This window comes from Enhydra lutris, unplaced genomic scaffold (genome assembly GCF_002288905.1).
Source record: "Enhydra lutris kenyoni isolate GAN:26980312 unplaced genomic scaffold, ASM228890v2 scaffoldscaffold12, whole genome shotgun sequence".
Classification (NCBI taxonomy): domain Eukaryota; kingdom Metazoa; phylum Chordata; class Mammalia; order Carnivora; family Mustelidae; genus Enhydra; species Enhydra lutris.
This window is the reverse complement of record NW_019154096.1, coordinates 26,147,762-26,174,173: the sequence shown is the minus strand read 5'-3', so window position 1 is coordinate 26,174,173 and position 26,412 is coordinate 26,147,762. Positions and strand designations below refer to the sequence as shown.

General features: G+C 38.7%; 1 protein-coding gene across 1 annotated transcript in view; it reads left to right on the top strand.

Moving 5' to 3' along the window:
* The window catches only part of LOC111144905 (activating signal cointegrator 1 complex subunit 1), a 97,696-nt gene that overhangs the window by 11,177 nt on the left and 60,107 nt on the right, over positions 1–26,412 (top strand). The window contains exon 5 of the mRNA XM_022499501.1: positions 3,910–4,088. Coding sequence (XP_022355209.1) covers positions 3,910–4,088 — 179 coding nt within the window. The remainder of the gene's footprint in view (positions 1–3,909; positions 4,089–26,412) is intronic.

Sequence of the window (26,412 nt, the reverse complement as noted above, 5' to 3'; positions counted from 1 at the left end):
TCTTTTTTAAAGATTTTATTTATTTATTTGACAGAGATCACAAGTAGGCAGAGAAGCAGGCAGAGAGAGAGGAGGAAGCAGGCTCCCCGCTGAGCAGAGAGCCTGATGCGGGGCTCGATCCCAGGACCCTGGGATCATGACCCAAGCTGAAGGCAGAGGCTTCAACCCACTGAGCCACCCAGGCGCCCCGGCAGAGATAACTTTTACTTTCCTTTAATTTTGTCCCAGTTTGCCTTCGAACACTCCTTTATCAGTATTTCTTTTTTCTTTTTCTTTTTTTAAGATTTTATTTATTTATTTGACAGACAGAGATCACAAGTAGGCAGAGGCAGGCAGAGAGAGAGAGAGGAGGAAGTAGGCCCTGAGATCATGACCTGAGCTGAAGGCAGAGGCTTTAACCCACTGAGCCACCCAGGCGTCCCTTTATCAGTATTTCTTTAGCACAGTATTTGAGTACCTGTTATGGATACTTCCCTTCACTGAGCATTGAGTCTTGGATTCTCCAAGTATTCTGCCGGATAATATAAATGATGCCATTAGAAAACACCATATGTCACAGACCTGTACCTCTGGGGCCAATAATACATTATATGTTAATAAAAAATAAAAAATTATAAAAATAATAATAATAATGAAAAAAACACCATATGTCTACTTACATTTTTTGGCTATTACTCCTATAGATTTTTGACTTAGGCAAATGGTTCTTAGGCTTTTGTTCATTCATTCATTAATTCTTTCATTCAGAATCTACTTTTCCTAGGAATGTCTATCTTGTTTCCTTGTAGCAAAATAGGTATGATATTTTCATTCTTTTTAAAAAATTTTTTAATTTTTTTATAAACATACAATATATTATTAGCCCCAAGGGTACAGGTCTGTGAATTGCCAGGTTTACACACTTCACAGCACTCACCATAGCACATACCCTTCCCAATGTCCATGATATTTTCATTCTTATTGAGGAATAGAAAGGTTGTTCTTATAGAAAATTTCACATCCTTTAATGGAGAGTATTAGGATAAGTAAATGGAATTATTTCTTTAACTTCTGTAGTTGCATGGAAGGACAAACTTTGTGGTCTTTAAAGCACAGAACCCATTTTGCTACTATTAGAGTTAACATTTCAATATTTTATATCATATTTATAAGTCTGTCTTTAACAGTTTTAATAAATAGTCTATTGAAATGCCAGTTTTGTTCATTGCTCATATCTTTTGCACCTTTCCTTAGTTGTTCTTTTGAACCAAGCCCTATTGGTTCTACAGCCTGAGATTTAATATCTGCTTACACTGAGATTGTGTAGTCCCCAAATGCTTTTGTTTCTTTGCAGACAGTGGGCTATGCTTTGTGCTGCCCCCCCTTTTCATTTATACACAAAAACATAGCCCAGATTAGAGAAGGCCAAATTAATACCAAAACAGGGACATTTGGTATCCATCCATATAATGTATAGATAAGGATTTTACTTTAATTTTCTGTTTTCATATATATATGAGAAGATTATATATAATAGTCTCTTTGGTTTCTCACTGTAGTGAATCTCTAATAATTGCTGCCATAGTATTTTTTTAAATTGAGGTAAAATTGACATGACAAAGTTCCATTTTCTGCTCTTAACTTGTTATTGTTACTTGAATTTCTTCTTCTTCTTTTTTAAAGATTTGATTTATTTATCTGACAGAGAGAGACACAGCGAGAGAGGGAACACAAGCAGGGGGAGAGGGAGAAGCAGGCTTCCTGCCGAGCAGGGAGCATGATGTGGGGCTCGATCCCAGGACCCTGGGATCATGACCTGAGCTGAAGGCAGATGCTTAACAACTGAGCCACCCAGGCGCCCCTGATGTACTGTTCATACTCTTTTGGTGTGTGGTCAGAATATACACAACATAACGTTTACTATTTTGACAATTTTTACTTTACGCGAACTCTGTATCTAACAGTAGGGCTCAAACTCATGACCTCCAGGTCAAGAGTCACATGCTGTACGAACTGAGCTAGCCTGGGATCTCCCATTTGGACCATTTTAAAATGTTGAATTGAGTGGCATTTGGTACATTTACAGTGTTGTGTAACCATCACCACTATCTGGTTTCAGAACATTTTTATCCTCCAAAAAGGGAGGATACCTCATACCCATTTAACTGTCACTCCCCACTCCCTACCTCCAGTCCTTGGCTACCACTAATCTGCTTTCTGTCCCTCTCCATTTGCCTGTTGTGGCTACTTTCTGTAAATGGAAACATATAGTGGCATTTTGTATCTGCTGTCTTCCACTTAGTGTAATGTGTTCAAGATTCATTAATATTTTTGCACGTGTCTGTACTTCATTCTCTTTTTCTGGGGGGTGCTAAGTAATATTCCATTGTATGGAGATAGGACATTATGTTTATCCATTTATCAACGGGGCACCTGCATTGTTTCTACCTTTTGGTATTTTCACAAGAGCTGCTCTGAACATCGTGTGCAAGTTTTTTTGAACACCTGGTATTTTATATATATATATATTTTAAATAGTTTTTCAGGATTTTTTTTTTTGTATTTCATTTTTTTTTTTTTTAAGATTTCATTTACTTATTTGACAGAGATCACAAGTAGGCAGAGAGGCAGGCAGAGAGAGAGGAAGGGAAGCAGGCTCCCCGCTGAGCAGAGAGCCCGATGTGGGACTCAATCCCAGAACCCTGAGATCATGACCTGAGCCGAAGGCAGAGGCTTTAACCCACTCTGGCACCCAGGTGCCCCTCATGTTGTTTTTAAAAATCTATTCTTTTTTTTTTTCTTTAAGTAAACTCTGCCCCTAATGTGGGGCTCAGACTCATGACCCTGAGATCAAGAGTCACATGCTCTACTGACTGAGCCACCAGGCGCCCCTGAATCCTGCTTTTACTTCTTTTGGATTTCTATCTAGGAGTGGAATTCCTGGTCATAAGGTAGTTCTCTTTTTAACTTTTTAAGGAACTGCCATACTTTTCCATAGCTGCTGCACCATTTTATATTCCCACCCGCAAGGTATGGGGGTTTGCTAGGAAGCTACATAGCGTTTTTAACTCATTTTTTTTATTTAAAGGTTTTTATTTATTTATTCGACAGAGAGAGACAAAGTGAGAGAGGGAACACAAGCAGGGGGAGTGGGAGAGGGAGAAGCAGGCTTCCTGCCGAGCAGGGAGCCTGATGTGGGGCTCGATCCCAGGACTCTGGGATCATGACCTGAGCTAAAGGCAGACGCTTAACGCCTGAGCCACCTAGGCACCCCTTAACTCATTTTTCTACTTCATGAGGTGTTCTTAAGGGTATTCTGGTTTTCTTGCTTGTTTTGTTTTTTAGAGGTTGGGGGGAGGAGCAGAGGGAGAGGGAGAGAGAGAATCAGCAGGCTCCCCCTCCAGCAAGAACCCAACGACATGTGGGGCTTGATCTCACAATTCTGAGATCATGATGTGAACTGAAATCAAGAGTTGGACAATTTTTTTTTTTAAGATTTTATTTATTTGACAGAGAGACACAGCAAGAGAGGGAACACAAGCAGGGGGAGTGGGAGAGGGAGAAGCAGACCTCCTGCTGAGCAGGGAGCCCGATGCGGGGCTTGATCCCAGGACTCTGGGATCATGACCTGAATAAAAGGCAGCTGCTTAACAGACTGAGCCACCCAGGCGCCCTAAGAGTTGGATAATTGACTAAGCCACCCAGACACTCTAAGGATATTCTGTTTTTAAACTTTATTCTGCTTAGATTGAATTCTTCAGTAATTTTCTTACCCTTGGTACTGTTCCGTGTTCAGAAATTATGTACACATTCAGGACTGTTTGAGCTTTGCAGAGATGACAGAATTAAGGTCACTCATCTTACAGGCATTGGATGGTCATGTTAAACATCCCTCCCTTTTTTTTTCTTTTTTCTTTTTTTTGCTTGCAGTAATCACTGGCCAGCATCGAAGTGGTGTTATTTCAGCTCGAACTCGGATTGATGTTCTTTTGCTCACTTTTAGAAGAAAGCAACCCTTCACTCATTTCCTTGCCTTTTTCCTCAATGAAGTTGAGGTTCAGGAGCGATTCCTAAAGTTCCAGGAGGAAGTACTGGAGAAGTGCTCCATGGTAAGCAGCAAACAAAACAAGAAGTTAAAACGTAAAGAAAAAGTACAAAAACTGGTGGTTCATAATTCAAACAGTAGAAAGATACATATTTCTTCTCCTACCGAAAAAGGTAACCATTTCTGTAGCTTTCTTCTGATTCTGAACTGAAAAAAAAAAGTATTGACATATTGGCACATAAGCCTCTATACATTATGGAAATATTCTTTAAAAATTTCAAGACATACAAGTAGTATCTCAGTATACATACTATTCTGCACCTTGCAGGTGGCAGTGTTCATGAGATGCCTTTATCTGTAGATCTTCTGCCTTGGGCGGTAATGGCTTATTTGGGGTTAGGAATTAGAAGAAATTTGCACATAGAATTGTCATTTGTTTGTGACCAGGATAACAGCAGATAATCTAGATTATAAAACAAGGTGTTTTGTTTTGTTTTTTTAAAGATTTATTTATTTGGGAGAGAGAGCACAAGCGGGGGAGAGGGAGAGGGAGAATCAGATTCTCTGATGAGTGGGGAGCCCGATGTGGGGTTTGATCCCAGGAGCCTGAGATCATATCCTGAGCTGAAGTCAGATGCCTAACCGGCTGAGCTACCCAGGTGCCCCCTAGAAAACAAGTTTGAAAACTCCTCTTGGGGATAATTTTGGGAGATTTAAAGAGATTGATTTTAAAACATTTATGAACATAACATACATTTTTGTTGTTTTTCTTCTTTTAATAAATGTTTTTCATAGAAAGTTTTAGAAAATAAAGAAAAGATGAATAAAAAGTCACCCCTAATCTCACCACTGAGAAATAATATTGTGGCACATGCATAAATGTTTAAAAAAATAGAGTTTGGCTTATATATGCTTTTATATCCTGCTTTCTTTGAAATTTTGCATTATACCATGATCATTGTTTTGTCATTGAACAAAAATCTTTCCTTTTGCTTTGGAGACCAGAAGGGAGTTACAGCAGTGATGACTAAAATAACATAATCTTATTTCGGTGACAGTTCAGATAACTTGATTTTTAATGGCAACTTAGTATTCTAGTATATGGATGTATAGTGGTGTGTGGTTTGAAGTGATAGGGTTTGGAGTCAACAGCCAAGAAAGTATTCTTGAGACATTGTGGGCGCAAAAATGTGGTTTTATGAAAGCACGGGGACAGCGCCCATGTGCAGAAAGAGCTGCAGTGGAGTCATGAGGAAAGGCTGATTATATACTTTCAAGTTGGGAGGGGGTTAGGGATAGCATAAGTTTCTAAGGAATTTTGGGAGCAAGGTTTCTAGGACCTCAAGGGGTAGCTGTTAGAAAAAGGTCATTTATTACTGTCTAGTAAAAACCCTAGTCATGAGACCCTTTAGAAGTATATCAGTGGGCTATAAGCTTGTGGGATGATTACTAACATATATCTTGGGGGATAGAGATAAAGGAAGTTTCTAAAGGAATTTTTTTTTTTTTTTTAAGATTTTTTATTTATTTATTTGACAGAGAGAGATCACAAGCAGGCAGAGAGGCAGGCAGAGAGAGAGGAGGAAGCAGGCTCTCCGCTGAGCAGAGAGCCTGATGCGGGGCTCGATCCCAGGACCCTGAGACCATGACCTGAGCCGAAGGCAGTGGCCCAACCCGCTGAGCCACCCAGGCGCCCCATAAAGGAATTTTTTTTTTAAAGATTTTATTTATTTGTCAGAGAGACAGAGAGAGTACAGGCAGGCAGAGTGGCAGGCAGAGGCAGAGGGAGAAGCAAGCTCCCCACGGAGCAAGGAGCCTGATGTGGGACTCCATCCCAGGACACTGGGATCATGACCTGAGCTGAAGGCAGCCGCTTAACCGACTGAGCCACCCAGGCATCCCTCTAAAGGAATTTTTATGTGTTAAAGTAGATTTACAAGATCCTGGGGGGTTGGGATAATGTTAAGCTAAGATTGCCTTTTGCCCTTATTAAGTATCAAATCCAGGCAGCCAAGTTCCTAAGGGAATGTCACTCTGCCTGTTTGAAGGATTTGTCAATGGGCTGTAAGAAGTAAGGAAATTTAATTTTTCTTTTGCCTTTGCTTCCCACATCATATAAGAATAATTAATTTTATCTTTTTAAAGTATTTGTTTTTCATTATTATAAGTAATGATGTTATGACTCTTCTGCATACATTTTTCTGCACTAGTCTGCTTAGTTTCTTAGTAAATTCCTGAAATGGAAAAAGAGTATGTGTGTGTGAGTTGAGGGTTTTGATATATATTCCAAATTACCTTTAGGAAATGTTATAACACTTAACATATCAGACTATAGTTTTTTGGGGGGGGTTCCTTTTCCCACCCTTGCCAGTATTGGTGTTATTATTCTTTTAAGGTTTTTTATTTTCATTTTGTTTTGTTTTTATAATGCAGTTGCCAAAAAATATTAGCTCGTTTTTTGATTGTCCATTTATTTGATTATTGGTGAGATAAGACTTTTTCATAGTTCAATTCTTGTTTCTTCATGTCTTGGCCCATTTTTCTGTGAAAGTGTTCATTTTTTTTTATTTATTTGTAAGAGCTTCATGTATATTAAGAGGATCAGTATTACTTCATAATTTATATTTAACTTTTTAGTTTATTTGGAATGTGTTTTGATATATAACAAGAGGTAAGGTTGTAACTTTTTTTAGCCCCTATTTAGTTAACCAGTTATCTGCAGAAGAATTAAAGAATCTTTTATTTTACCTTAAAAATTATCGTGCAGTAAAATGGACTTTTTGGGGATGAGTTTAGTTTTTTTTTAATGTTTTATTTTTAAGTGATCTTAAAAATAAAGTGGGCTTGAACTCATAACCCTGAGATCAAGAGTTGCATGCTGTACCAACTGAGCCAGCCCGGTGCCCCATGGGATGTGTATAGATTTTTGTAAGCAACTACTACAGTAGGATAGAGAATAGTTTGACCACCCCACAAGACTGCCTCATGCTGTCCCTCTATGGTAACCTCTACCCCACCCCAGACCGTGGCAATCACTGATCTCTTCGTGGTGACTACAGTTTTGTCTTTCTGAGAATGTCCTATGAATGGAATCGTGTAGTAGGTAACCTTTTGAAATTGGCTTCTTTTATTCAGCATCATGCCTTTGAGATTCAGCCAAGTTGTTGTGTCTATCAGTAGTGTATTCCTTTTTGTTGCTGAGTAGTAGCACTGTTTTGACGCACCTCAGTTCGTTTGGGCATCCACCTAATGGAGGACATTTGGGTTGTTTCCAGTTTGGGCCAGTTATGAATAGAATTGGTGTAAACATTTATGTATATATTTTCATGTGAACATAATTTTCCTCTTTTTTTTTTTTTTAAAGATTTTATTTATTCATTTGACAGAAACACAGCAAGAGAGGGAACACAAGCAGGGGGAGTGGGAGAGGGAGAAACAGGCTTCTTGCTGAGCAGGGAGCCCAATGTGGGGCTTGATCCCAGGACCTTGGAATCAGGACCCGAGCTGAAGGCAGCCGCTTAACAGACTGAGCCACCCAGGTGCCCCATAATTTCCCCTTCTTTAAAGTAAATACTCAGGGGGCACCTGGGTGGCTCAGTCCGTTAAGCGGCTACCTTCAGCTCAGGTCATGATCCCAGGGTCCTGGGAATGGGCCCCGCATCGGGCTCCTTGTTCTGTGGGGAGCCTGCTTCTCCCTCCTCCTCTGCCTGCAGCTTTTCATTTTTATGCATATGGAAGTCCATCCATGCTGTGTTTTCTCAATCATGTAATAAAGAGAGAGATAAAAACATACGGAATGAAATAGAATAGTGGTTAATATCTTTGGTTCTCAGAAACATATGAACCTGGGTATGATTGTGGGTTCCTCAGTCTGTGTAGATTCGGGCAAGTGAACCTCTCCAGATTTTATTTATTTATTTATTTTTAGTATGCACCACTCCCAGCGTGGAGCCCAACATGGGGCTTGAACTCAGAATCCTGAGATCAAGACCTGAGCAGAGATCAAGAGTCAGATACTTAACCAGCGGACCCACCCAGGTACCCCTCAGGCTGGGTCTTAAGTGTTAGAATATAGTGAAATATAGATACACAGATATAGAAGTTTTAGAATCCAAGTACTTTTGTGGGGCCGGGAATGAGAATTGATAAAAATGATTATTTAAGTAGGAGACTACAGCATGGCATAAGGTATAAAGAAGTTGAGTCATTGTGTTGTACACCTGAGACTGATGTAACATTGTGTGTCAACTCTACTCAAATTAAAAAAAATTTTTTTTTCAAAGGAGGTTACAAAGGTGAGTAGATTCAGACTGGAAAGTATGGGTAGACAGCATAGAATTATATAACCCATTTTTAAGTGACTAACTTGCATTTCTGTGCTTGAACTAAGGTACATCTGTAAGTCAAATGCCATATAGATAGATAGAGAGATAGATAGTAAGCCATCAGAGTATTTTTTTTTCTATTAGCACTTCATAGCAAGATGATTTCATTTTCAGTGGAGGGTGGGGTAGGAGTAGATCAGGAACACTTAAGTTTCAATATGGGCTGGTAAATTTGGGGCTGGGGTGCTGGTAAGTTTTGAAATTATTTTACCTTGTAAATACCAGCTTATTGAAGCTCTGTAGTTATATATTTTTAGAAATGTTACAAATATTTGGCATGTGACAAGCAGCTTGTAATAAGTTAGCTTTTTTTCTGTGTGTGTGTATGTGTGTGTACACTTTCTCACCTTTCTTTTGCTCCTGACTTGGGCTGATGGGGAACAAATATTGGAGAAAGATTACTTTAACTCAGCTGGAATGAGATTGGCTCATTCACTATGAATGTCATGCTGACCTTTATCAGTCCAGAGTACTTCCTTCCTATTTTCAGAGACTCCATAGTGACATTGCTTCCTTCCTGCTTTTAAATCACATTCTCCTAACAGCAGGGGAATAAGCACAGCATAAAAGAGTAATTAGGTATTAAGAGACCATTATCTGCCTATTCCATGGAAGAAATTTTGAGTGAATTTCATTTTTATATTAGAACAACAGGCAGAGATGGCTATAAAAGCCTTTAGGCATTTTCCACTAGTACTCTGCATTTATTACCCCTACGTAGGTGAGTTCCCTTCTAGTACCTTTTTTTTTTTTTTTTTTAAGATTGTATTTTTAGGTAATCTCTGCACCCAACATGGGGCTCGAATTTACAACCTCATGGTCAGGAGTTGCATGTTTTACCAGCTGAGCCAGCTAGGTGCCGCACCCCTCACCCACTTCTAGTAGCTTTGAAGGGCATATACCTGTTCATTGAGATAAGAGTTGTTTCATGATAGACTGTGGCATTCAGTCTTGTTTTGGTTTCTCTGATGCTCATTTGATATCTCTGATCATTTCTTCATGTCTAAAATAAGAATGGGCTCAACATTCTCCTGTTTATAGGAAAAGGATGACACCGGTTGCTATAAATTTGGCTTATAGATTTTTAGAGTTTACATATGTATTTGTTACATACATTTATTTAAAATAAAGTTTGTCATACATGGTGTTTTGTAACAACTTTTTGATTTAACATGTTGCACATACATACATATAATTACTATTTTAAAGATTTTATTTATTTATTTATTTGAGAGCGAGCAAGTGCAAGCTGGGGGAGGAGAAGTGGGAAGGAGCAGAGAGGAGGGAGAGGGAGGGGGAAAGAATCTCAAGCAGATTCTGCACTGAGTGCAGATCCCGACTCAGGGCTCTATCCCACAACCCTTAGATTGCAACCCCAGCTAAAACTAAGAATTGATCCGACAACCGACTGAGCCACCCAGGTGCCCTAATTACTATTTTAAATTGCTGTAAAGTATTCTATGAATGTACCCTAACATTTAAAAAATTATTTATTAATTTTTAGGGAGAGATATACACGGATGAGTGGGAGGGACAGAGGAAGAGGGTGAGAAAATCTCAGGCAGATCCACACTGAGCGTGAGCCCGACATAGAGCTCAGTCTCATAACCCTGAGATCACCACCTGAGCCAAATCCAAGAGTTGGGTGCTCAACCAACTGCACCACCCAGGTGTCTCAGTACCCTAACTTATTTAATCAGTCCTCTATTAATGGACCATTAAAGGAAATTACTTCTATTAATAATGCTGTAATAAGGGGCACTTGGGTGGCTCAGTGGGTTAAGCCTCTGCCTTTGGCTCAGATCATGGTCTCAGGGTCCTGGGGTCGAACCCCTCATTGGGCTCTCTGCTCAGCAGGGAGCCTGCTTCCCCCTCTCTCTCTGCCTGCCTTTCTGCCTATTTGTGATTTTTCTCTCTGTCAAATAAATAAATAAAATCTTAAAAAAAATAATGCTGTAATGAAAATTTTTGTATGTGCATCTTTATGTCCTTGGATTATCATTTCTTTGGTATACATTTTGGGGTAAATTCTTAGAAGTGGACTATGAGGATTAAAGGAATATAAGCTTTAAATTTTTTATTCTATTTTAAAAATCAACTTTTTTGAGTTATAACTTACATACAATATAATGCCCCAGTTATGATGAGTTTTGACAAATATATATAGTAGCATTGTAACAGCCATTAAAAACAAGATGTGGAACATTTCTGTCACCCAAAAATGTTCCCTTGTACTTCTCTGCAGTCCCATAATAGTTTTGAGAGTCATTCATGTTGGCATGTTTACAGTAGTTCATTTCTTTTTATTCTGGAGTAGTAGTCCTCTGCATGTGTATACCAAAATTGGTTCATCTATTCAAGTGTTGATGATCATTTGGGTGGCTTCTAGTCTTTGGCTGTAATAAGCAAAGCTATTATGATCATTTGTGTAGAAGACTTTGTGTTAAGTATTTTTATTCCTCTTGGGCAAATACTTAGGGGTATAATTGAGAGTATGAGAAATTGTGCCTCTTCCACCACAAATAATGTGTGGGCGTTCAGGTTGCTACCCAGTCTTGTCAGCATTTGGTGGTGTCTGTCTTTAGATTTTGGCCATTCTGGTGGGCATGTTTTGGACCTGTGGGTTTTTTTTGTTTGTTTGTTTTTTGTTTTTTCTTTTAATCAAGTATAGTTAACATACAGTGTTACATTAATTTCAGATGTATAGTACAGTAATTCAACAATTCTATATGTTGCTTAGTGCTCATCACAGTAAGTGTATTCTTAATCCCCTTCACACATTTTATCCATCCTCCCACCCACTTCCCCTCTGATAACTATTGATTTGTTCTCTATTGGTAAGAGTCTGTTTTTTTGATTTGTCTCTTTTTTTCCTTTGTTTTGTTCCTTAAATTCCACATATGAGTGAAATCATATGATATTTGTATTTCTCTGACTGGCTTATTTCAGTTAGCATTGTATTCTCTAGATCCACCCATGTTATTGCAAAAGCCATAATTTCATTTTTTAGAGCTGAGTAATATTCCATTGTATATACATACCACATCTTCTTCATTTATCTACTGAAGGATAGTGGGGCTGCTTTCATATTTCAGCTTTCATAAATAATACTGCAGTAAACATAGGGGTTGCATGTATCTTTTCAAATTAGTGTTTTTGTATTCTTTAGGTAAATACCCAGTATTGGAATTACTAGATCATATGGTAGCTCTGTTTTATTATTTGACGAACCTTCATTCTGTTTTCCACAGTGGCTTAACCAGTTTGCATTCCCAACTGCCATGCAGGAGGGCTCATTTTTCTCCACATCCTTGCTAACACTTGTTTCTTGTGTTTCTGATTTTAGCCAGTCTGACCGGTGTGAGGGGTTTTTGGTCATTCTGGTGTTGATTTGCATTTCCTTGATGATGAGTGATGTTGAGCATCTTTTCATGTATCTGTTGGCTAATTGTATGTCTTCTTTGGAGAAATGTCTGTTCATGTTTTCTGCCCATTCTTAATGGGGTTATTTGGTTTTTGGTGTTGAGTTATATAAATTCTTTATATAATTTTAAAAAAAAGATTTGTGGGGTAGGGAGGAGGAGAAGAGGGAGGGGAAAACAGAGAATCTCAAGCAGACTCCCCACTGACTGTGGAGCCTGACGTGGGGCTCCATCCCATGACCCCGAGATCATGACCTGAGCAGAAATCTGGAGTTGGAACACTTAACAGATGGAGCCATCCAGGTGCCCCTCTTTATATAGTTTTGGATACTAACCCTTTATCAGAGACATCTTTTGCAAATACCTTCTCTCATTCCATAGGTTGTCTTGCTGTGATTTTAATATACATTTTCCTGATGCTTGATGTTGCTGAATATCTTTTTATGTTTATTAGCCATTTTTATATCTGCCTTTGTGACGTGTCTTCAAACTTTTGCCCATTTTTGTTGGTGGTGGTGCTTTAGCTTTTCGCTCTTTTTATTTTATTGTGGTAAAGTGTACATAACATAAAATTTACCATTTTAACTCTTTTTGAGTGTATGCTTTGGTCTATTTTCAAGTGTTTTTTGTTTTCTTACTATTGAATTATAAGAGTGCTTATATAGTGTAGATGCTTGTCCTTTATCAGATACGTGTTTTACGTCTATTTTTTTCTCGATCTGTGGTTTATATTTTCATTTTATTGGTGTTTTTTGAGGAGCAGAAATTTTTAATTTGATGGAGTCCAATTTCTTTTATGGTCTATACTTTTTATGTTGCCTCTGAAAAATCTCTGTCTTTTCAGGGACACCTGTGTGGCTCAGTTGGTTAAGCGTCTGCCTTCCCAGGGTCCTGGTATCGAATTCTGCATCAGGCTTCTTGCTCAGCGGGGAGCCTGCTTCTCCCTCTGCCTGCCTCTCTGCCTGCTTGTGCTCTCTCTCTTTCTCTCTCTGCCAAATAAATAAATAAAATCTTTAAAAAAAAAGAAAAAAATCCCTGCCAGGGCACCTAGTGACTCAGTCGGTTAAACCTCTGCCTTCGGCTTAGGTCATGATCCTGGGGTCCTGCATTAGAGCCCCATGTCGGGCTCTCTGCTCAGTGGGGAGTCTCCTTCTCTCTCTCTTTCCCACCTGTGTGTCCTGTCACTGTCTATCTCTCAAATAAATAAAATCTTAAAAACAACAACAACAACAACAAAATCCTTGTCTTTGCTATGATGTCAGAGTTTTCTTCTATAAACAACAAAGTGTAAAACTTTGTTTTATGTTCTGGTTTTTATGTTTAGGTAAATAGTTCATTTTAAGTTAAATTGTGTGTAGTGAGAGGTAAAGGTTGAGGTTCATTTTTCCCATGTAGATGTCTAGTTCAAGTACCATTTGTTGAAAAGACTGTCCTTTTCCTGTTGGATGGCCTTGATACCTTTGTTGAAAATCAAATGACCTTCTTGTCTTTGAGTTTACTATAGCTTTATAACAAGTCTTCTAATTAGATCATGTACCTTGTCCAATTTTGTTCTTTTTCAAGATTGTTTTCTCTAGTTACAATCTTTGGATTTCCATATAAATTTTTTATCCATTTATTTATTTTTTAATTTTTTTTTTAGTTATTTGCACCCCCAACATGGGGCTCAAACTCAAAAGCCCGAGATCAAGAGTCTCATGCTCTACCAACTGACTCAGCCAGGCACCCTCAATTTCCATATAAATTTTATTTTATTTATCTTTTAAAAGATTTATTTATTAGAGAGCATGTTTGCACATGCAGGGGGAGGGGCAGAGGGAGAAGGAGAGAGATTCTTAAGCAGACTCCACACTGAGCCCAGAGCCTAACACTGGGCTGGATCTCAGGACCCTGAGATCATGACCTGAGCTGAAACAAAGAATTAGATTCTGAACTGACTGTGCTACTCAGGTGCCCCTCCATATAAATTTTAGAATTATCTGTTAATGCTACAAAATGCCTGTTGGGATTTTGATCCGAATTGTGTTGAATATATAGATCAATTTGGGGACAATTAATATTTTAACAGTATTGAGCCTTCTAGTCCATAAGCATGGTATATATTTATTGTTTAGGTTATCGTTAATTTCACTTAGTAATATTTTATGGTTTTCATTGGATAGTTTCACATATATCTTGTTAAATTTTATTTCTAATTTTTGTTTTTTGATGCTATTATTTTTTTTTTTAAAGATTTTATTTATTTGACAGAGAGAGAGAGATCACAAGTAGGCAGAGAGGCAGGCAGAGAGAGGAGGAAGCAGGCTCAGTGCTGAGCAGAGAGCCCGACGCGGGGCTCGATCCCAGGACCCTGAGATCATGACCTGAGCCGAAGGCAGAGTCTTAGCCCACTGAGCCACCCAGGCGCCCCTTTTGATGCTATTATAAATAAGAAACTGCATCTTAATTTCATTTTCTTTTTTTCTAGTTTTTTTTTAAGATTTTATTTTGGGGCGCCTGGGTGGCTCAGTGGGTTGGGCCGCTGCCTTCAGCTCAGGTCATGATCTCGGAGTCCTGGGATCGAGCCCCGCATCGGGCTCTCTGCTCTCTAGGGGAGCCTGCTTCCTCCTCTCTCTCTGCCTGCCTCTCTGCCTGCTTGTGATCTCTCTGTCAAATAAATAAATAAAATTAAAAAAAAAAAAAGATTTTATTTTATTTGACAGAGAGATCACAAGTAGGCAGAGCAGCAGGCAGAGAGAGGCACAAGTAGGCAGAGCAGCAGGCAGAGGGAGAGGGGGAAGCAGGCTCCCCGCTGAGCAGAGAGCCCGATGTGGGGCTCAATCCCAGGACCCTGAGATCATGACCTGAGCTGAAGGCAGAGTCTTAGCCCACTGAGCCACCCAGGTGCCCCTTAATTTCATTTTCTAATTTTATGCTACTGTATTAAAATTGTCCTAAGTTTTTCTTTTTCTTTTTCTTTTTTTTTTATTTCTCAGAGGGAGAGGCAGGCTCCCCGCTGAGCAAGGAGCCTGATGCGGGACTCATCCCAGCACCCTGGGATCATGACCTGAGCCTAAGGTAGAGGCTTAACCCACTGAGCCACCCAGGTGTCCCAGTTTTTCATGTTTTGTGATGCTTTTGTAAATGGTTTCTTTTTTTATCTTTTTTTTTTTTTTTTTAAGATTTTATTTATTTATTTGAGAGAGAGAGAGAGGCAGAGAGGCAGGCAGAGAGAGAGGGGGAAACAGGCTCCTCACCGAGCAGAGAGCCCGATGCGGGCCCTGATCCCAGACCCTGAGATCATGACCTGAGCCGAAGGCAGAGGCTTAACCCACTGAGCCACCCAGGCGCCCTGGTTTCTTTTTTTATAAATGTATCTTTTATTTACGTTATTATTATTATTTTTAAAGATTTTATTTATTTATTTGAGAGAGAGAGCATGAGTGGGGGCAGGTCAGAGGGAGTAGCATATTCCCTGCGGAGCAGGGAGCCTGAGGCGGAACTCGATCCCAGGGCTCTGGGATCATGACCTGAGCCAAAGGCAGATGCTTAATGACTGAGCAACCCAAGTGCCCCTCCTCTTTTTATCAAGTGCCCTTCCTCTTTTCATATGGACAGTCATCATACTGGATTAGGGCCCAACTGTATGACCTCATTTTACCTTACTTAAGCTCTTTCAAGGCCCTGTGTACAATTATAGTCACATTCTGAGTTACTGGGAGTCAGGACTTCAACATATGAATTTTAGGGGGACACAGTTCAGCCCATAACAAATTATCTTGTTGTATCCTTAGAATTTTCTTTTTTTTTTCTTTTTAGATTTATTTATTTATTTATATTTGAGAGAGAGAGAGAGAGAGAGAAGTGGGGGAGAAGCATACTCCTTGCTGAGCAGAGAGCCCAAAATGGGGCTCGATCCCAGGATCCTGAGATCATGATCTTAGCCAAAGGCAGACACTTAATCTACTGAGCCACCCAGGCACCCCTCCTTAGAATTTTCTATGTATCTAATCATATCATCTATGAATAAAGATAGTTTTACTTCTTCTATGTGCCTAGTATTTCTTTTTCTTGACTTACTACATTGGATAGGACCTCTAGTATTGTGCTGAATAGAAAAGGTGAGAGGGGACATTTTTCCTTTGTTCTTTTTTTTTTTAGATTTTTTTTATTTATTTGACAGAGAGAGATCACAAGTAGGTAGGCAAGCAGAGAGAAGGGGGAAGCACGCTCCCTGCTGAGCAGAGAGCCCATTCCGGGGCTCAGGGCTCAATCTCAGGACCCTGAGACAATGACCTGAGCCAAAGGCAGAGGTTTAACTCACTGAGCCTCTCAGGTGCCCTCTTTCCTTGTTCTTGATCATGGGGGAAAGTAGTCAGTTTTTTATTATTAAGTTTAGTGTAAGCTGTGGTTTTTCATGGATGTCTTTTATGTGGTTGAGGAAATTCCATTCTGTTCCTAGTTTGCTGAGAATTAAAAAAAAAAAAAGTCAGGCCTGGATGTTAAACTTTGTCAATTGCTTTTTCAATATGATGAGATTTTTTTTTTTTTTTTGAGATTTATATTTTTTCATTGTGTAAATATGCTTACATTAATTGGCTTTTTAATGTTAAACCAGTCTTGCTCCTTAACAGATCTTTTATTTTATTTTTTTAAAGATTTTATTTTTAAATAATCTCTATACACCCAGTGTGAAGTTCAGGCTTAAAACCCTGAGATCAAGAGTCTCATGCTCCACCAGGTGCTCCACCATATCTGGTTTTGATGTATTACCACTTTGATGTATTGCTAGATTTGATTTACTAGAACTTTTTAAGGAGTTTTATATCTATGTTCATGAGGAGTGTTCTATTTATTCTTTTGTGATGTCTTCATCTGGTTTTGATGTCAGTGTAAACTGACTGTGTGATTCAAAGCCAGATGACTAAAATCAGCAGGGAGCATTCCCTTCTTTATTTTCTGAGTTTGTATAGGTTTGTGCAGGTATTATTTCCTCCTTAAATGTTGAATAGGATTCCCCAATGATGCTACTTAAATCTGGAGTTTTCTGAAACGGTTTTATTTATTTATTTAAAGATTTTATTTATTTGAGAGAGAGAGAGCATGAGCAGAGGGGAGAGGCAGAGGGAGAGGGAGAGGGAGAAGGAGGCTCCCAGCTGAGCAGAGAGCCCCATATCCGGCTCCAACCCAGGACCCTGGGATCATGCCATGAGCCGAAGGCAGACACTTAACCGACTGAGCCACCCAGGCGCTCCTCTGAGATGGTTTTAAATTATGAATTCAGTTTCTTTCGTCTGATTAGGACTAGTCATGTTCTGTACTTCTTCTTGAGTGTGCTTTGTCAGTTTGTGTCTTTCAAGGGATTTGTCAATTTCATCTTGTTTTTTAACTTTATTGGAATAAAGATGCTCATAATATTTTATTATCCTTTTAATGTCTATAATCTCTGTAGTAATAGTCCCTCTTTAAAGCTGATATTAGGAATTTATGTCATCTCTCTTTTGTTTCTGATTTGTCTGGCTAGAGGTCTGTCAACTGTATTGGTCCTTGAAAAAATAAAACAGCTTTTGGTTCTACTGATCTTTCTCTGTTGTTTATCCATTTTCTTTTTTTTTTTTTAAGATTTTATTTATTTATTTGACCGACAGAGATCACAAGTAGGCAGAGAGGCAGGCAGAGAGAGAGAGTGGGAAGCAGGCTCCCTGTTGACTAGAGAGCCTGATCCCAGGGGCTCGATCCCAGGACCTTGAGATCATGACTTGAGCCAAAGGCAGAGGCTTAACCCACTGAGCCACCCAGGTGCCCCATTTATCCATTTTCTTTTTTTTTTTGTTTTTAAATTTTAAAAAAATTTTTTATTAACATATAATGTATTATTAGGGGTACAGGTACAGGTCTGTGAATCGCCAGGTTTACACACTTCACAGCACTCACCATAGCACATACTCTCCCCAGTGTCCATAATCCCACCACCCTCTCCCTGCCCCCCTCCCCCCGGCAACCCTCAGTTTGTTTTGTGAGATTAAGAGTCTCTTATGGTGTGTCTCCCTCCTGATACCATCTTGTTTCATTTGTTCTTTTCCTACCCCCCAACTCCCCCACATTGCATCTCCACTTCCTCCTATCAGGGAGATCATATGATAGTTGTCTTTCTCTGATTGACTTATTTTGCTAAGCATAATACCCTCTAGTTCCATTCACATCATCGCAAATGGCAAGATTTCATTTCTTTTGATGGCTGCATAGTATTCCATTGTGTGTGTGTGCGTGTACCATATCTTCTTTATCCATTCATCTGTTGATTATCCATTTCCTATTTCATCAGTTTCTAATTTTATCCTTTTTATTGAACTTATGCATAGCTTTTGGTTTAATTTGCTATTTTTTTCGTTTCTTAATTTAGAAACTTAAAAATCGTTAATAGAAGACTTTTTTCTTTTCTAGTATAAGCACTTAAAGATGTTAATTTCCCTCTATACATTACTCTAGCTGTATCTCCTCAAATTTGATAATGTGTTCTTCCATTTTCATTTAGTTCAAAGTAAATGTGGGTTTTTTTAGTATTTTAGTTAAACTTTTACTTTGAGATAATTATAAATTAACATACAATTGTAAGCATTACTTGACCTTCTGTTACTTAGAAGCGTGTTGCTTACTTTTCTACATTTGCAGATTTTCCAGATACCTTTTTGTTACTGATTTCTAATTTAATTCTCTTGATGAGATAACATAATCTGATTCTATTCTTTTGAATGCATTTATGTCTGTTTTCTGTTCTAGAATATAGTCTGTCTTGGTAAATGTTACGTGTACATTTGAGAAAGATGTGTATTCTGATGTTTTGGGGTTGATTGTTCTATAAACATTACGTATAGCATCTAGTTGTTAGTGATCTTTATGTCTTCTATATCCTTATTCATTTTCTATCCTGTTAATTACAGAGAGGGGACTGTTGAAATCTCCAACATGATTATCGACTCATCTCTTTTCCCTTTCACCCCTAATTTTCATTATTAAGCATTGTTGTGAAGGTCAGATTTTTGATACAGCAGATGACCTTTCTACTTCCAGGTCATGGCCTATCTTTCCCTCACCCTTCCTTGAACTTTTCTTTTATTATTTTAAAATAGTTGGCTTCTTTTCTCTCTTTATTTGGTAGCATGCTTGTCCTTGACCTCACCCTTGACTCTCCAAGGAAACTGTGAATTTACCTTTTAGAAGAGCGTTTTCTGAAATCATCTTCCTTTGTGCTGATCAGTTTATAAGAAATGTTATTTCACTCCAGACATTATCACTATCATCCCTGTGCTTCAGCTCTCTAAGCCCGAGTATTTAATGTAGGATTTAGCTGCCCACAGACATTTGCAAGGTATTTTTCATCTGTGTGATCTGCAGATAAACTGCGCCTTACTTTTTCACTCTTTCCTCTTTTACATTAAGATTCAAAGATGTCTTAGTGCCTGTGAGTTCAAGAAGTATATTAAAACCCTGTATATCTCTCAGTCATTCTATAGCTGGTAATGCTGCTATAATTCCATTTTATCTCACAGCAGGGTCCAGTAGAAAGCACATCAGTAATGAAAAACAGTAATTCAAAACGGTGTTTGGTGGAGCATTCTGAGGGCTTGTGGCAACAGGGGATTTCTCAGGCTGCCTGGAGAATCTGAATAGGTTATAGCTCCAGAAACTACATAATTCTGCTCACATTGTAGGCTGACACGGGGCAGAAATGACTAATGGATCTAGGTTTTCCCCCTCGATTGGGATTATTTTTCCATTTAGTAGTATTCACTGAAGAAGAAAATTTATATGTAAAAGCTTTCGTGTATAATTTAGGATTCTTGGTATATAAAGGGAGTTGTGGGATTTCTAATTATCTTATGAACTAATTTAGGATGGAGATGGAATAGTTGTCCTTGGTTGTAAGAAAAGTTGTAAATTCCTGAGTCCTGCTATTGGTTAGGAAAGTAAGAAGTGTTTACAAGATTCTTATATTGCACCATTTGGATGGAAACTGTTATTAACAAATATTTATGTTTTATTCATTCATTCACTATTTATTAAATGTCTTCCATTTGCCAGGCTCTGTATTATGTACTAACAGTGGGCTCTACTCTTACGCATGTCGGGACGGGGGGCGGGGAATAGTGTTCTTACAGATACAGTTATGGTAGTGTGAGATAGGTGCCATTAGAGGGGACTGCAGTGGGTACTCACAGAAGAGGTTCTCCAGTGGCTGGAAAAGGCTTATATAAGGGAGGTGACACTTGAGCAGAGTCTTAATGGAAGAACAAAAACTTGTGGCAAGTTTGCAAATTGGGGATGAGCATTCTACATGGGGGAAATGGTGCTTGCAAGGTATGGCAATGTTCTAGTCTGCTGTGTTCAGGGGAGAGTGCGGAGGTTAAGATTGGAATCTACAAAGTGGGTAGCATAGGGAAGAGAGTGGCAAGGTGAATGGAATCCAGGTGGTAAAAGATCTTGTATGGGTTAAGAATTTTGAGTGTATCTTATAGTCAAGAATTACTAAAGAATTTAATTAGGGACTCATGTGGTTAACTCACATTGTGGAAAAATAATTCTGAAGGCAGCGTGGAGAATGGATTGAGAGTTAAGGAGTCGGGTACCAGAGGCAGATACCAGTTAGAGATAGATAGAGTCTATTGAAAATAAAGACTAGGATGGGGCGCCTGGGTGGCTCAGTGTGTTAAAGCCTCTGCTTTCGGCTCAGGTCATGATGCCAGGGTCCTGGGATCGAGCCCCAGATCGGGCTCTCTGCTCTGCAAGGAGGCTGCTTCCTCCTCTCTCTCTCTGCCTGCTTCTCTGCCTACTTGTGATCTCTGTCTGCCAAATAAATAAATAAAATCTTAAAAAAAAAAAAAGGAAAGAAAAGAAAGACTAGGAATACCTGGGTGGCTCAGTGGGTTAATCGGCTGCCTTTAGCTCAGGTCACGATCCCAGCATCCTGGGATTGAGCCCTGTATCGGGCTCCCTGCTTATCAGGGAATCTGTTCTCCCTCCCCCTGCTCTTGTGCACTCTCTCTCTTTCTCTCAAATAAATAAATAAAATCTCAAGGAAAAAAAGGATAAATCTGTGGTGTATTATTCAGAAGGGGATGTACTGCAGAAATATTTCAGAGGTCTTCTCTAAGATGGGGATAATAATAGTACTCATCTTTACTGTTGAAATGAAGAGTAAGTGAGTTAATAAATTAAGATATTTAAGCTATGTGCAGAGGATGGCACGTAGATAGTACTGTATACGTGTTAGCTGTTTCTGTAGTAACAACAAAGATGACAGTAGGGAGATGAGGGAAAGCAGGGTATCCAGAAGAAGCTAAGGGTCTGGCTTGAGGAGGTGGTGTACTGTTAACCCATTACTGATGTTTGAGTGATCAGTGTCTATCTTTTGGAATAAGTGTCGGTTGGTAGATGGATTGTTAATTAGTGCTTACAACTAACTTACAGAGGAATACTGAAGCTTTTAGAAAAGTAGGTTTAACTCTTCCCTGTTCTCATCAAAGATAAGAGGGATGCATTGCTGTGTGAAGGGGAGATACTCTTTGCTTCTTTTTCATGGGTAAGGCTATTTAGACAGTGCATTCTTTTTTTCTAGTCCCTGTAAAATCTTATGTTTAAATGTTCGTCCTTTGTTTTTAAGAACTTGCACTCTGCTGTAATTATGTCTGTATAGAATTTGTAAGCCAGAAGCATCCAAACTCTGTTTTCTGAAGCTTATTCAACTTAAGATATTTTATTAATAACATATAGAGATTCAAACTTCACTTTTGTGAACATTCTTAAGGAATAATAGAAATGACTCAGCAGAGCCTAATTTAGCTCTTGATGGAGCTTTACAAAGGCAGGGAAGGATGGTATTTGCTTAGAGTGGTACATGGTCACATAAGAAGCAGGAAGCAGGGGAAGCCTATATTTATTCCATACTGGTATGTACCAGAGGCATCACATATGTCTCTTTTAATCCTCAGAACAACTCCAAGAGGGAAATGTTGTCCTTTTTATAGATAATGAAGTTGGAGTTTCTGAACAATTGAGTAACTCATTTCAGGTCACCCTGCTGATAGGTGGCAGAATTAGAATTTGAATATAGGCCTGTCTGGTTGCAGAGCCAAATGCTCTTTTGACCAGTCTGCCTTGTTTGAATAGCTTTCCTGTGTGAATGAGATTTATGTCACTTGCCCAGAAGTGATTTCATGGGATTTGGCCATAAAAAAGGAAAGAAAATATAATGAACATAGGGAAGTCTCTCAAGTTTATTTCCTCTCTTTCTTTGCTTGGAAGATCAGGAAGTGAATTGGTAGATCCCTCACAAACATCTGTTTCGTACTTAATTACGGGATTTGTGGGAGCATGTAAAAAAATTTATAGGACCTTTGACTTAGAGATAAACTAGACCATCTCCCTTATGTCACAGAGGAGGAAACCAGGTCCAGAGAAGCGAAATGGCTTGCCTAATCACAGCTGGTTTGTAACAGAGTTGAAATTAAAACCCTAGACTCTGTATTCCAGGTTTAAAGGCTTTTTATAGCTAAATCACAAACCTTTGTTATGCCTGGAGCTCCTAGAAGATGATAACTGTGAATATAATCCGAGGAAGTTTTGGTTTGTTTTGTTTTGTCTCTGGCTCTCAGCATGTACTGTCAAGTCAGAGTGCTTCTGAGTGGTACAGGTCTGGGTTAGATTCCTAGGTGTTCTTAAAACTCTTATGTAATGGCACAGAGGCTACCCTTCTGCTAGCTGACAGCTCCGGTGAGTGCACCTGCGTTCTGTCCCATCTGTGTGGAGAGAATGATTGAGTTCTACCTGGGGCTTTAAGGAAGCAGAGAGAATGAATGAATGCGCCATGGTGGGCTAATCCATACTTCCCTCTCCTGGCTTTTCCCCCAAGCTTGACATTTTTAGATTTCGCTATTGCTTGTTAATTGTTCATGCTGATAGCCAGCAGTTCTGCCCCAGTGGAGCCCAAATGGTGGATTAAAAGTACAATCAATGAAGGGCCTGTGAGACCGTGGTGATTGCTAGTGGTAGATCACAGAGCTGCCGTTTGAATGACAGGGGTAAGGTTTTGCACCTGGGACTGCTGAGTTAGGATGCAACTTGGAACTCTGAACACAGCTTAAGCCCTCTCACAAGCTTTCTGGAGAGGTAGCTGGTGCATCATTTTCTCCTTGGATGAGACCTTATTTAACAAATACAGAAACACCTTAGACGTGACTTAGCCATAAAGAAACACTTTTCTTTTTTTTATCATCTAGACAAAACTGACCTATAGGGAATTTTGTTACTTGTTGGGTGGAAAGTCACCACCATCAGAATTTTCAGGCGCCAGTCTGGTTGTCCAACCTAATGGAGTAAAATAGTTGTAGCTCTGAGTAATGGTGAACTTGGAGCCGGGCCCAGTGTAATTAAAACCCCTGGAGTAAAGAAATTGCTGTTGGTCTTTCTTCATTTCAGTCAAGAGGCTTGTAGGTGGGAATATGATATATTCTGAGCAAAGAACAGTAGTGGTTCTAGAGATTTATGTCATTGTCTTGAAGATTGTTTGGTTCCACAGTAAATTTAGATAATTCAGTAAGAGAAAAGGCTTTCTTCATAGATGGCATTGCTAAAATTCAGGGTGTTTCTCCATTTATTAAAAGACTGTCCAGTAGGATCACATGTAAGTTATATAACTTCCAATACAGATAAAGACTGAAGGCTTATGACTCAAGGGTCTCCAAAAGAATTCAGTTTGTGTGGCCTTAAGTTATCCCATCTGTTCTTTTTCCTGCTCCTTTGTGTTCTCTGTGTTTTGTTTCCCAGTATTCAGTGTTTTCTTGGCAAGTGAACTCAGGTTGACTGAAGTGAGAGGCTCTCAAAGAATAAGGTAAGGAAGGAAAAGAGCTTTCTTTTGCTAGGTAGTAAGACAGTAAATCTGTGTTGTTTTAAACCATGAAATTTGTGGTAATTTGTTACAGCAACAATAGGATGCTAATAATTTTTTTTTTTTTTTTTTAGGATGCTAATAATTTTAAACTCATGGAAAAGTTGTAAGACTAAGGATAGCATCCTTTACTCATATTTACCTATTGTTAGTATTTTACTCTGTTTTATCATTCTTCCTCTCTTCTTTCTTTCTGAACCAGTGTAGAATGCATTGTTTATATCATGGCCTTTTACCCCAGCAATGTGTGAGCAGTTCAGTTTCCCCAGGTCCTTATTGTCTGTCTTTTTGATTATAGTCATTCTGATGGGGCGTGAAGCAATATCTCATTTTGGTTTTGATGTGCATTTCCTTGATGACTAATGATATTAGCATCTTTTCACATGTTTCTTAGTCATTAGTATATCTTCTTTGGTGAAATATCTATTCAGTTTCTTTGGTCATTTTTAAATGGAATTACATATCTTTTTATTGTGGAATTTTAAGAATTTTTATATATTTATATTAGATAAATGATTTGTTGTTTTTGTTTTGTTTTAATTTTAATTCAATTTTATTTTATTATTATTTTTAAAAGGTTTTATTTATTCATTTGACAGAGATCACAAGTAGGCAGAGAGGCAGGCAGAGAGAGAGGAAGGGAAGCAGGCTCCCTGCTGAGCAGAGAGCCCGATGCCAGGCTCGATCCCAGGACCCTGAGATCATGACCCGAGCCGAAGGCAGAGGCTTTAACCCACTGAGCCACCCAGGCGTCCCCAGATAGGTGATTTGTAAATATTTTTCTCCCAAGTATTTTTCTCTGTGGCTTGTCTTTTCATTTTCTTAATGGGGTCTTTTGAAGTGAAAGTTTTAAATTTTGATAAAGTTTAATTCATCCTTTTTTTTTCTTTTATAGATCATGCTTTTATGGTGTCACATTGAGGAAAGGCAAATATCACTTTCAGAGAATTATGAGATTTCCTTTATTCTCTGTGTGAGCTTTATTGAAATGTGTAAAGACTTGCCTCTGGGTGATGATCGCATTTGTTCTATCCTCCTCTAGGTGGCTGTTACAAGTGAGGCAATATATATTGATCAAAAGTGTAGGCTCTGTGGCCTGACTGCTTGGGTTTGAATTTTGGCTTCATCCCTTTACTAGCAGTGTTAGTTTGGGAAAGTGATTTTATTTCTCTGTGCCTCAGTTTCCTCATCTGTAAAATGGGGATAATATCTCTCTTCATAGGCAGTTTTCTATGTAAAGTGCATAGGAGATGCCTGGAACAGAATAAGGGTTAAAAAAATATTAGCTCTTATTAGTAGGGGAGCAATTCTCAACTGTAGTTTGGGATGGAGTTGTGCATATTGGAAACATTTGGGGACTTTTTAACACTTTGCATGCCTTTCTAAAGTGACAGGTTCTACCGTGGGTTAGAGCAGCTGGGGTGATAAACATTACGCTTAGCCTTCCTTGACACATTTAAAGCTGATTGTTCCTTAAAATCACTTTCATTAAATGAGGCAATTTGGGTTGATGTGTAGAATCACAAAACTCTTCATCAGATATAAAAATAGCTCAAGCTCCATTAACACTTAGAAAATGAATAATCTATTAACTCCCATTGCCGAGGCAAAAATTAGGCAGTCTTAGGCAAGCCAAGAACAGAATGTAAGCTATCTGTGTTTGATAGACATATTTCTCTGCCTTTGGGGTGGTTTATTAGCCCAAGAATCAGATTATGGGATCAGAACTTACAATTCAGAGATAGAATTCCTGCTTTGCTCTTGTTGGGGGGAGAAGATTCTCGACTCTTTTTCTTGTCTTCATTTGCAGGGTGAATATAATGAAACTTGAGACCTGTTTACCTTCAAAAGGGATTCATGATCTGACATGGGACTAGTATCAGGATATTTAAAGAATTCATATAACTCAACAATAAAAAAAATAGGAAATGGACAAAGAAATTGTATAGCAGTTTCTCCAGAGAGGGTGTCCAGCAAGGACGTGAGAAGATATTCAACATCATAGGTCAACAGGGAAATGCAAATCAAAATACAATGAAATACTATTTCATACCCACTAGGGTGGCTATAATAAAATTTTAAAAGAAAAATGGTAAATGATGGCAAAGGTGGAGAGAAATAGGAACCCTTCTACAGTGCTGCTAAGAATGTAAAACGATTCAGCTGTTGTGGCAAACAGTTTGGTGGTTCCTCAAAAGATTAAGCATTAGAATTACTATATGACCCAGCAGTTCCACTCTTAGGTTTATACCCAAAAGAACTGAAAACATGGTAACACAGAAACTTGTACATGAATGTTTATAGCAGCATTATTCATAATAGCCGTAAGATGGAAACAACCCAAATGGCCATTAAGGGATGAATGAATAAACAACTTATGTTATATACATAAAGTGGAATATAATTCAGCCATAAAAAGGAATGAAGTACTAGTACGTGGTAAAATTTGAATGAGCTTTGAATACATGCTAAGTGAAAAAAGCCAGACACAGCAGTCATATATTGTATGATTCCTTTTATATACTATATCTGGGATAGGCAAATCCAAAGAGGCAAAAAGCAAATTAGAGGTTACCAGGGGGTGAGTGATTGGGAATGAAGAGTGATTATTTAATGATTATGAAGTGTTTTTATGGGATGAAAAAAAGTTTGGAAACT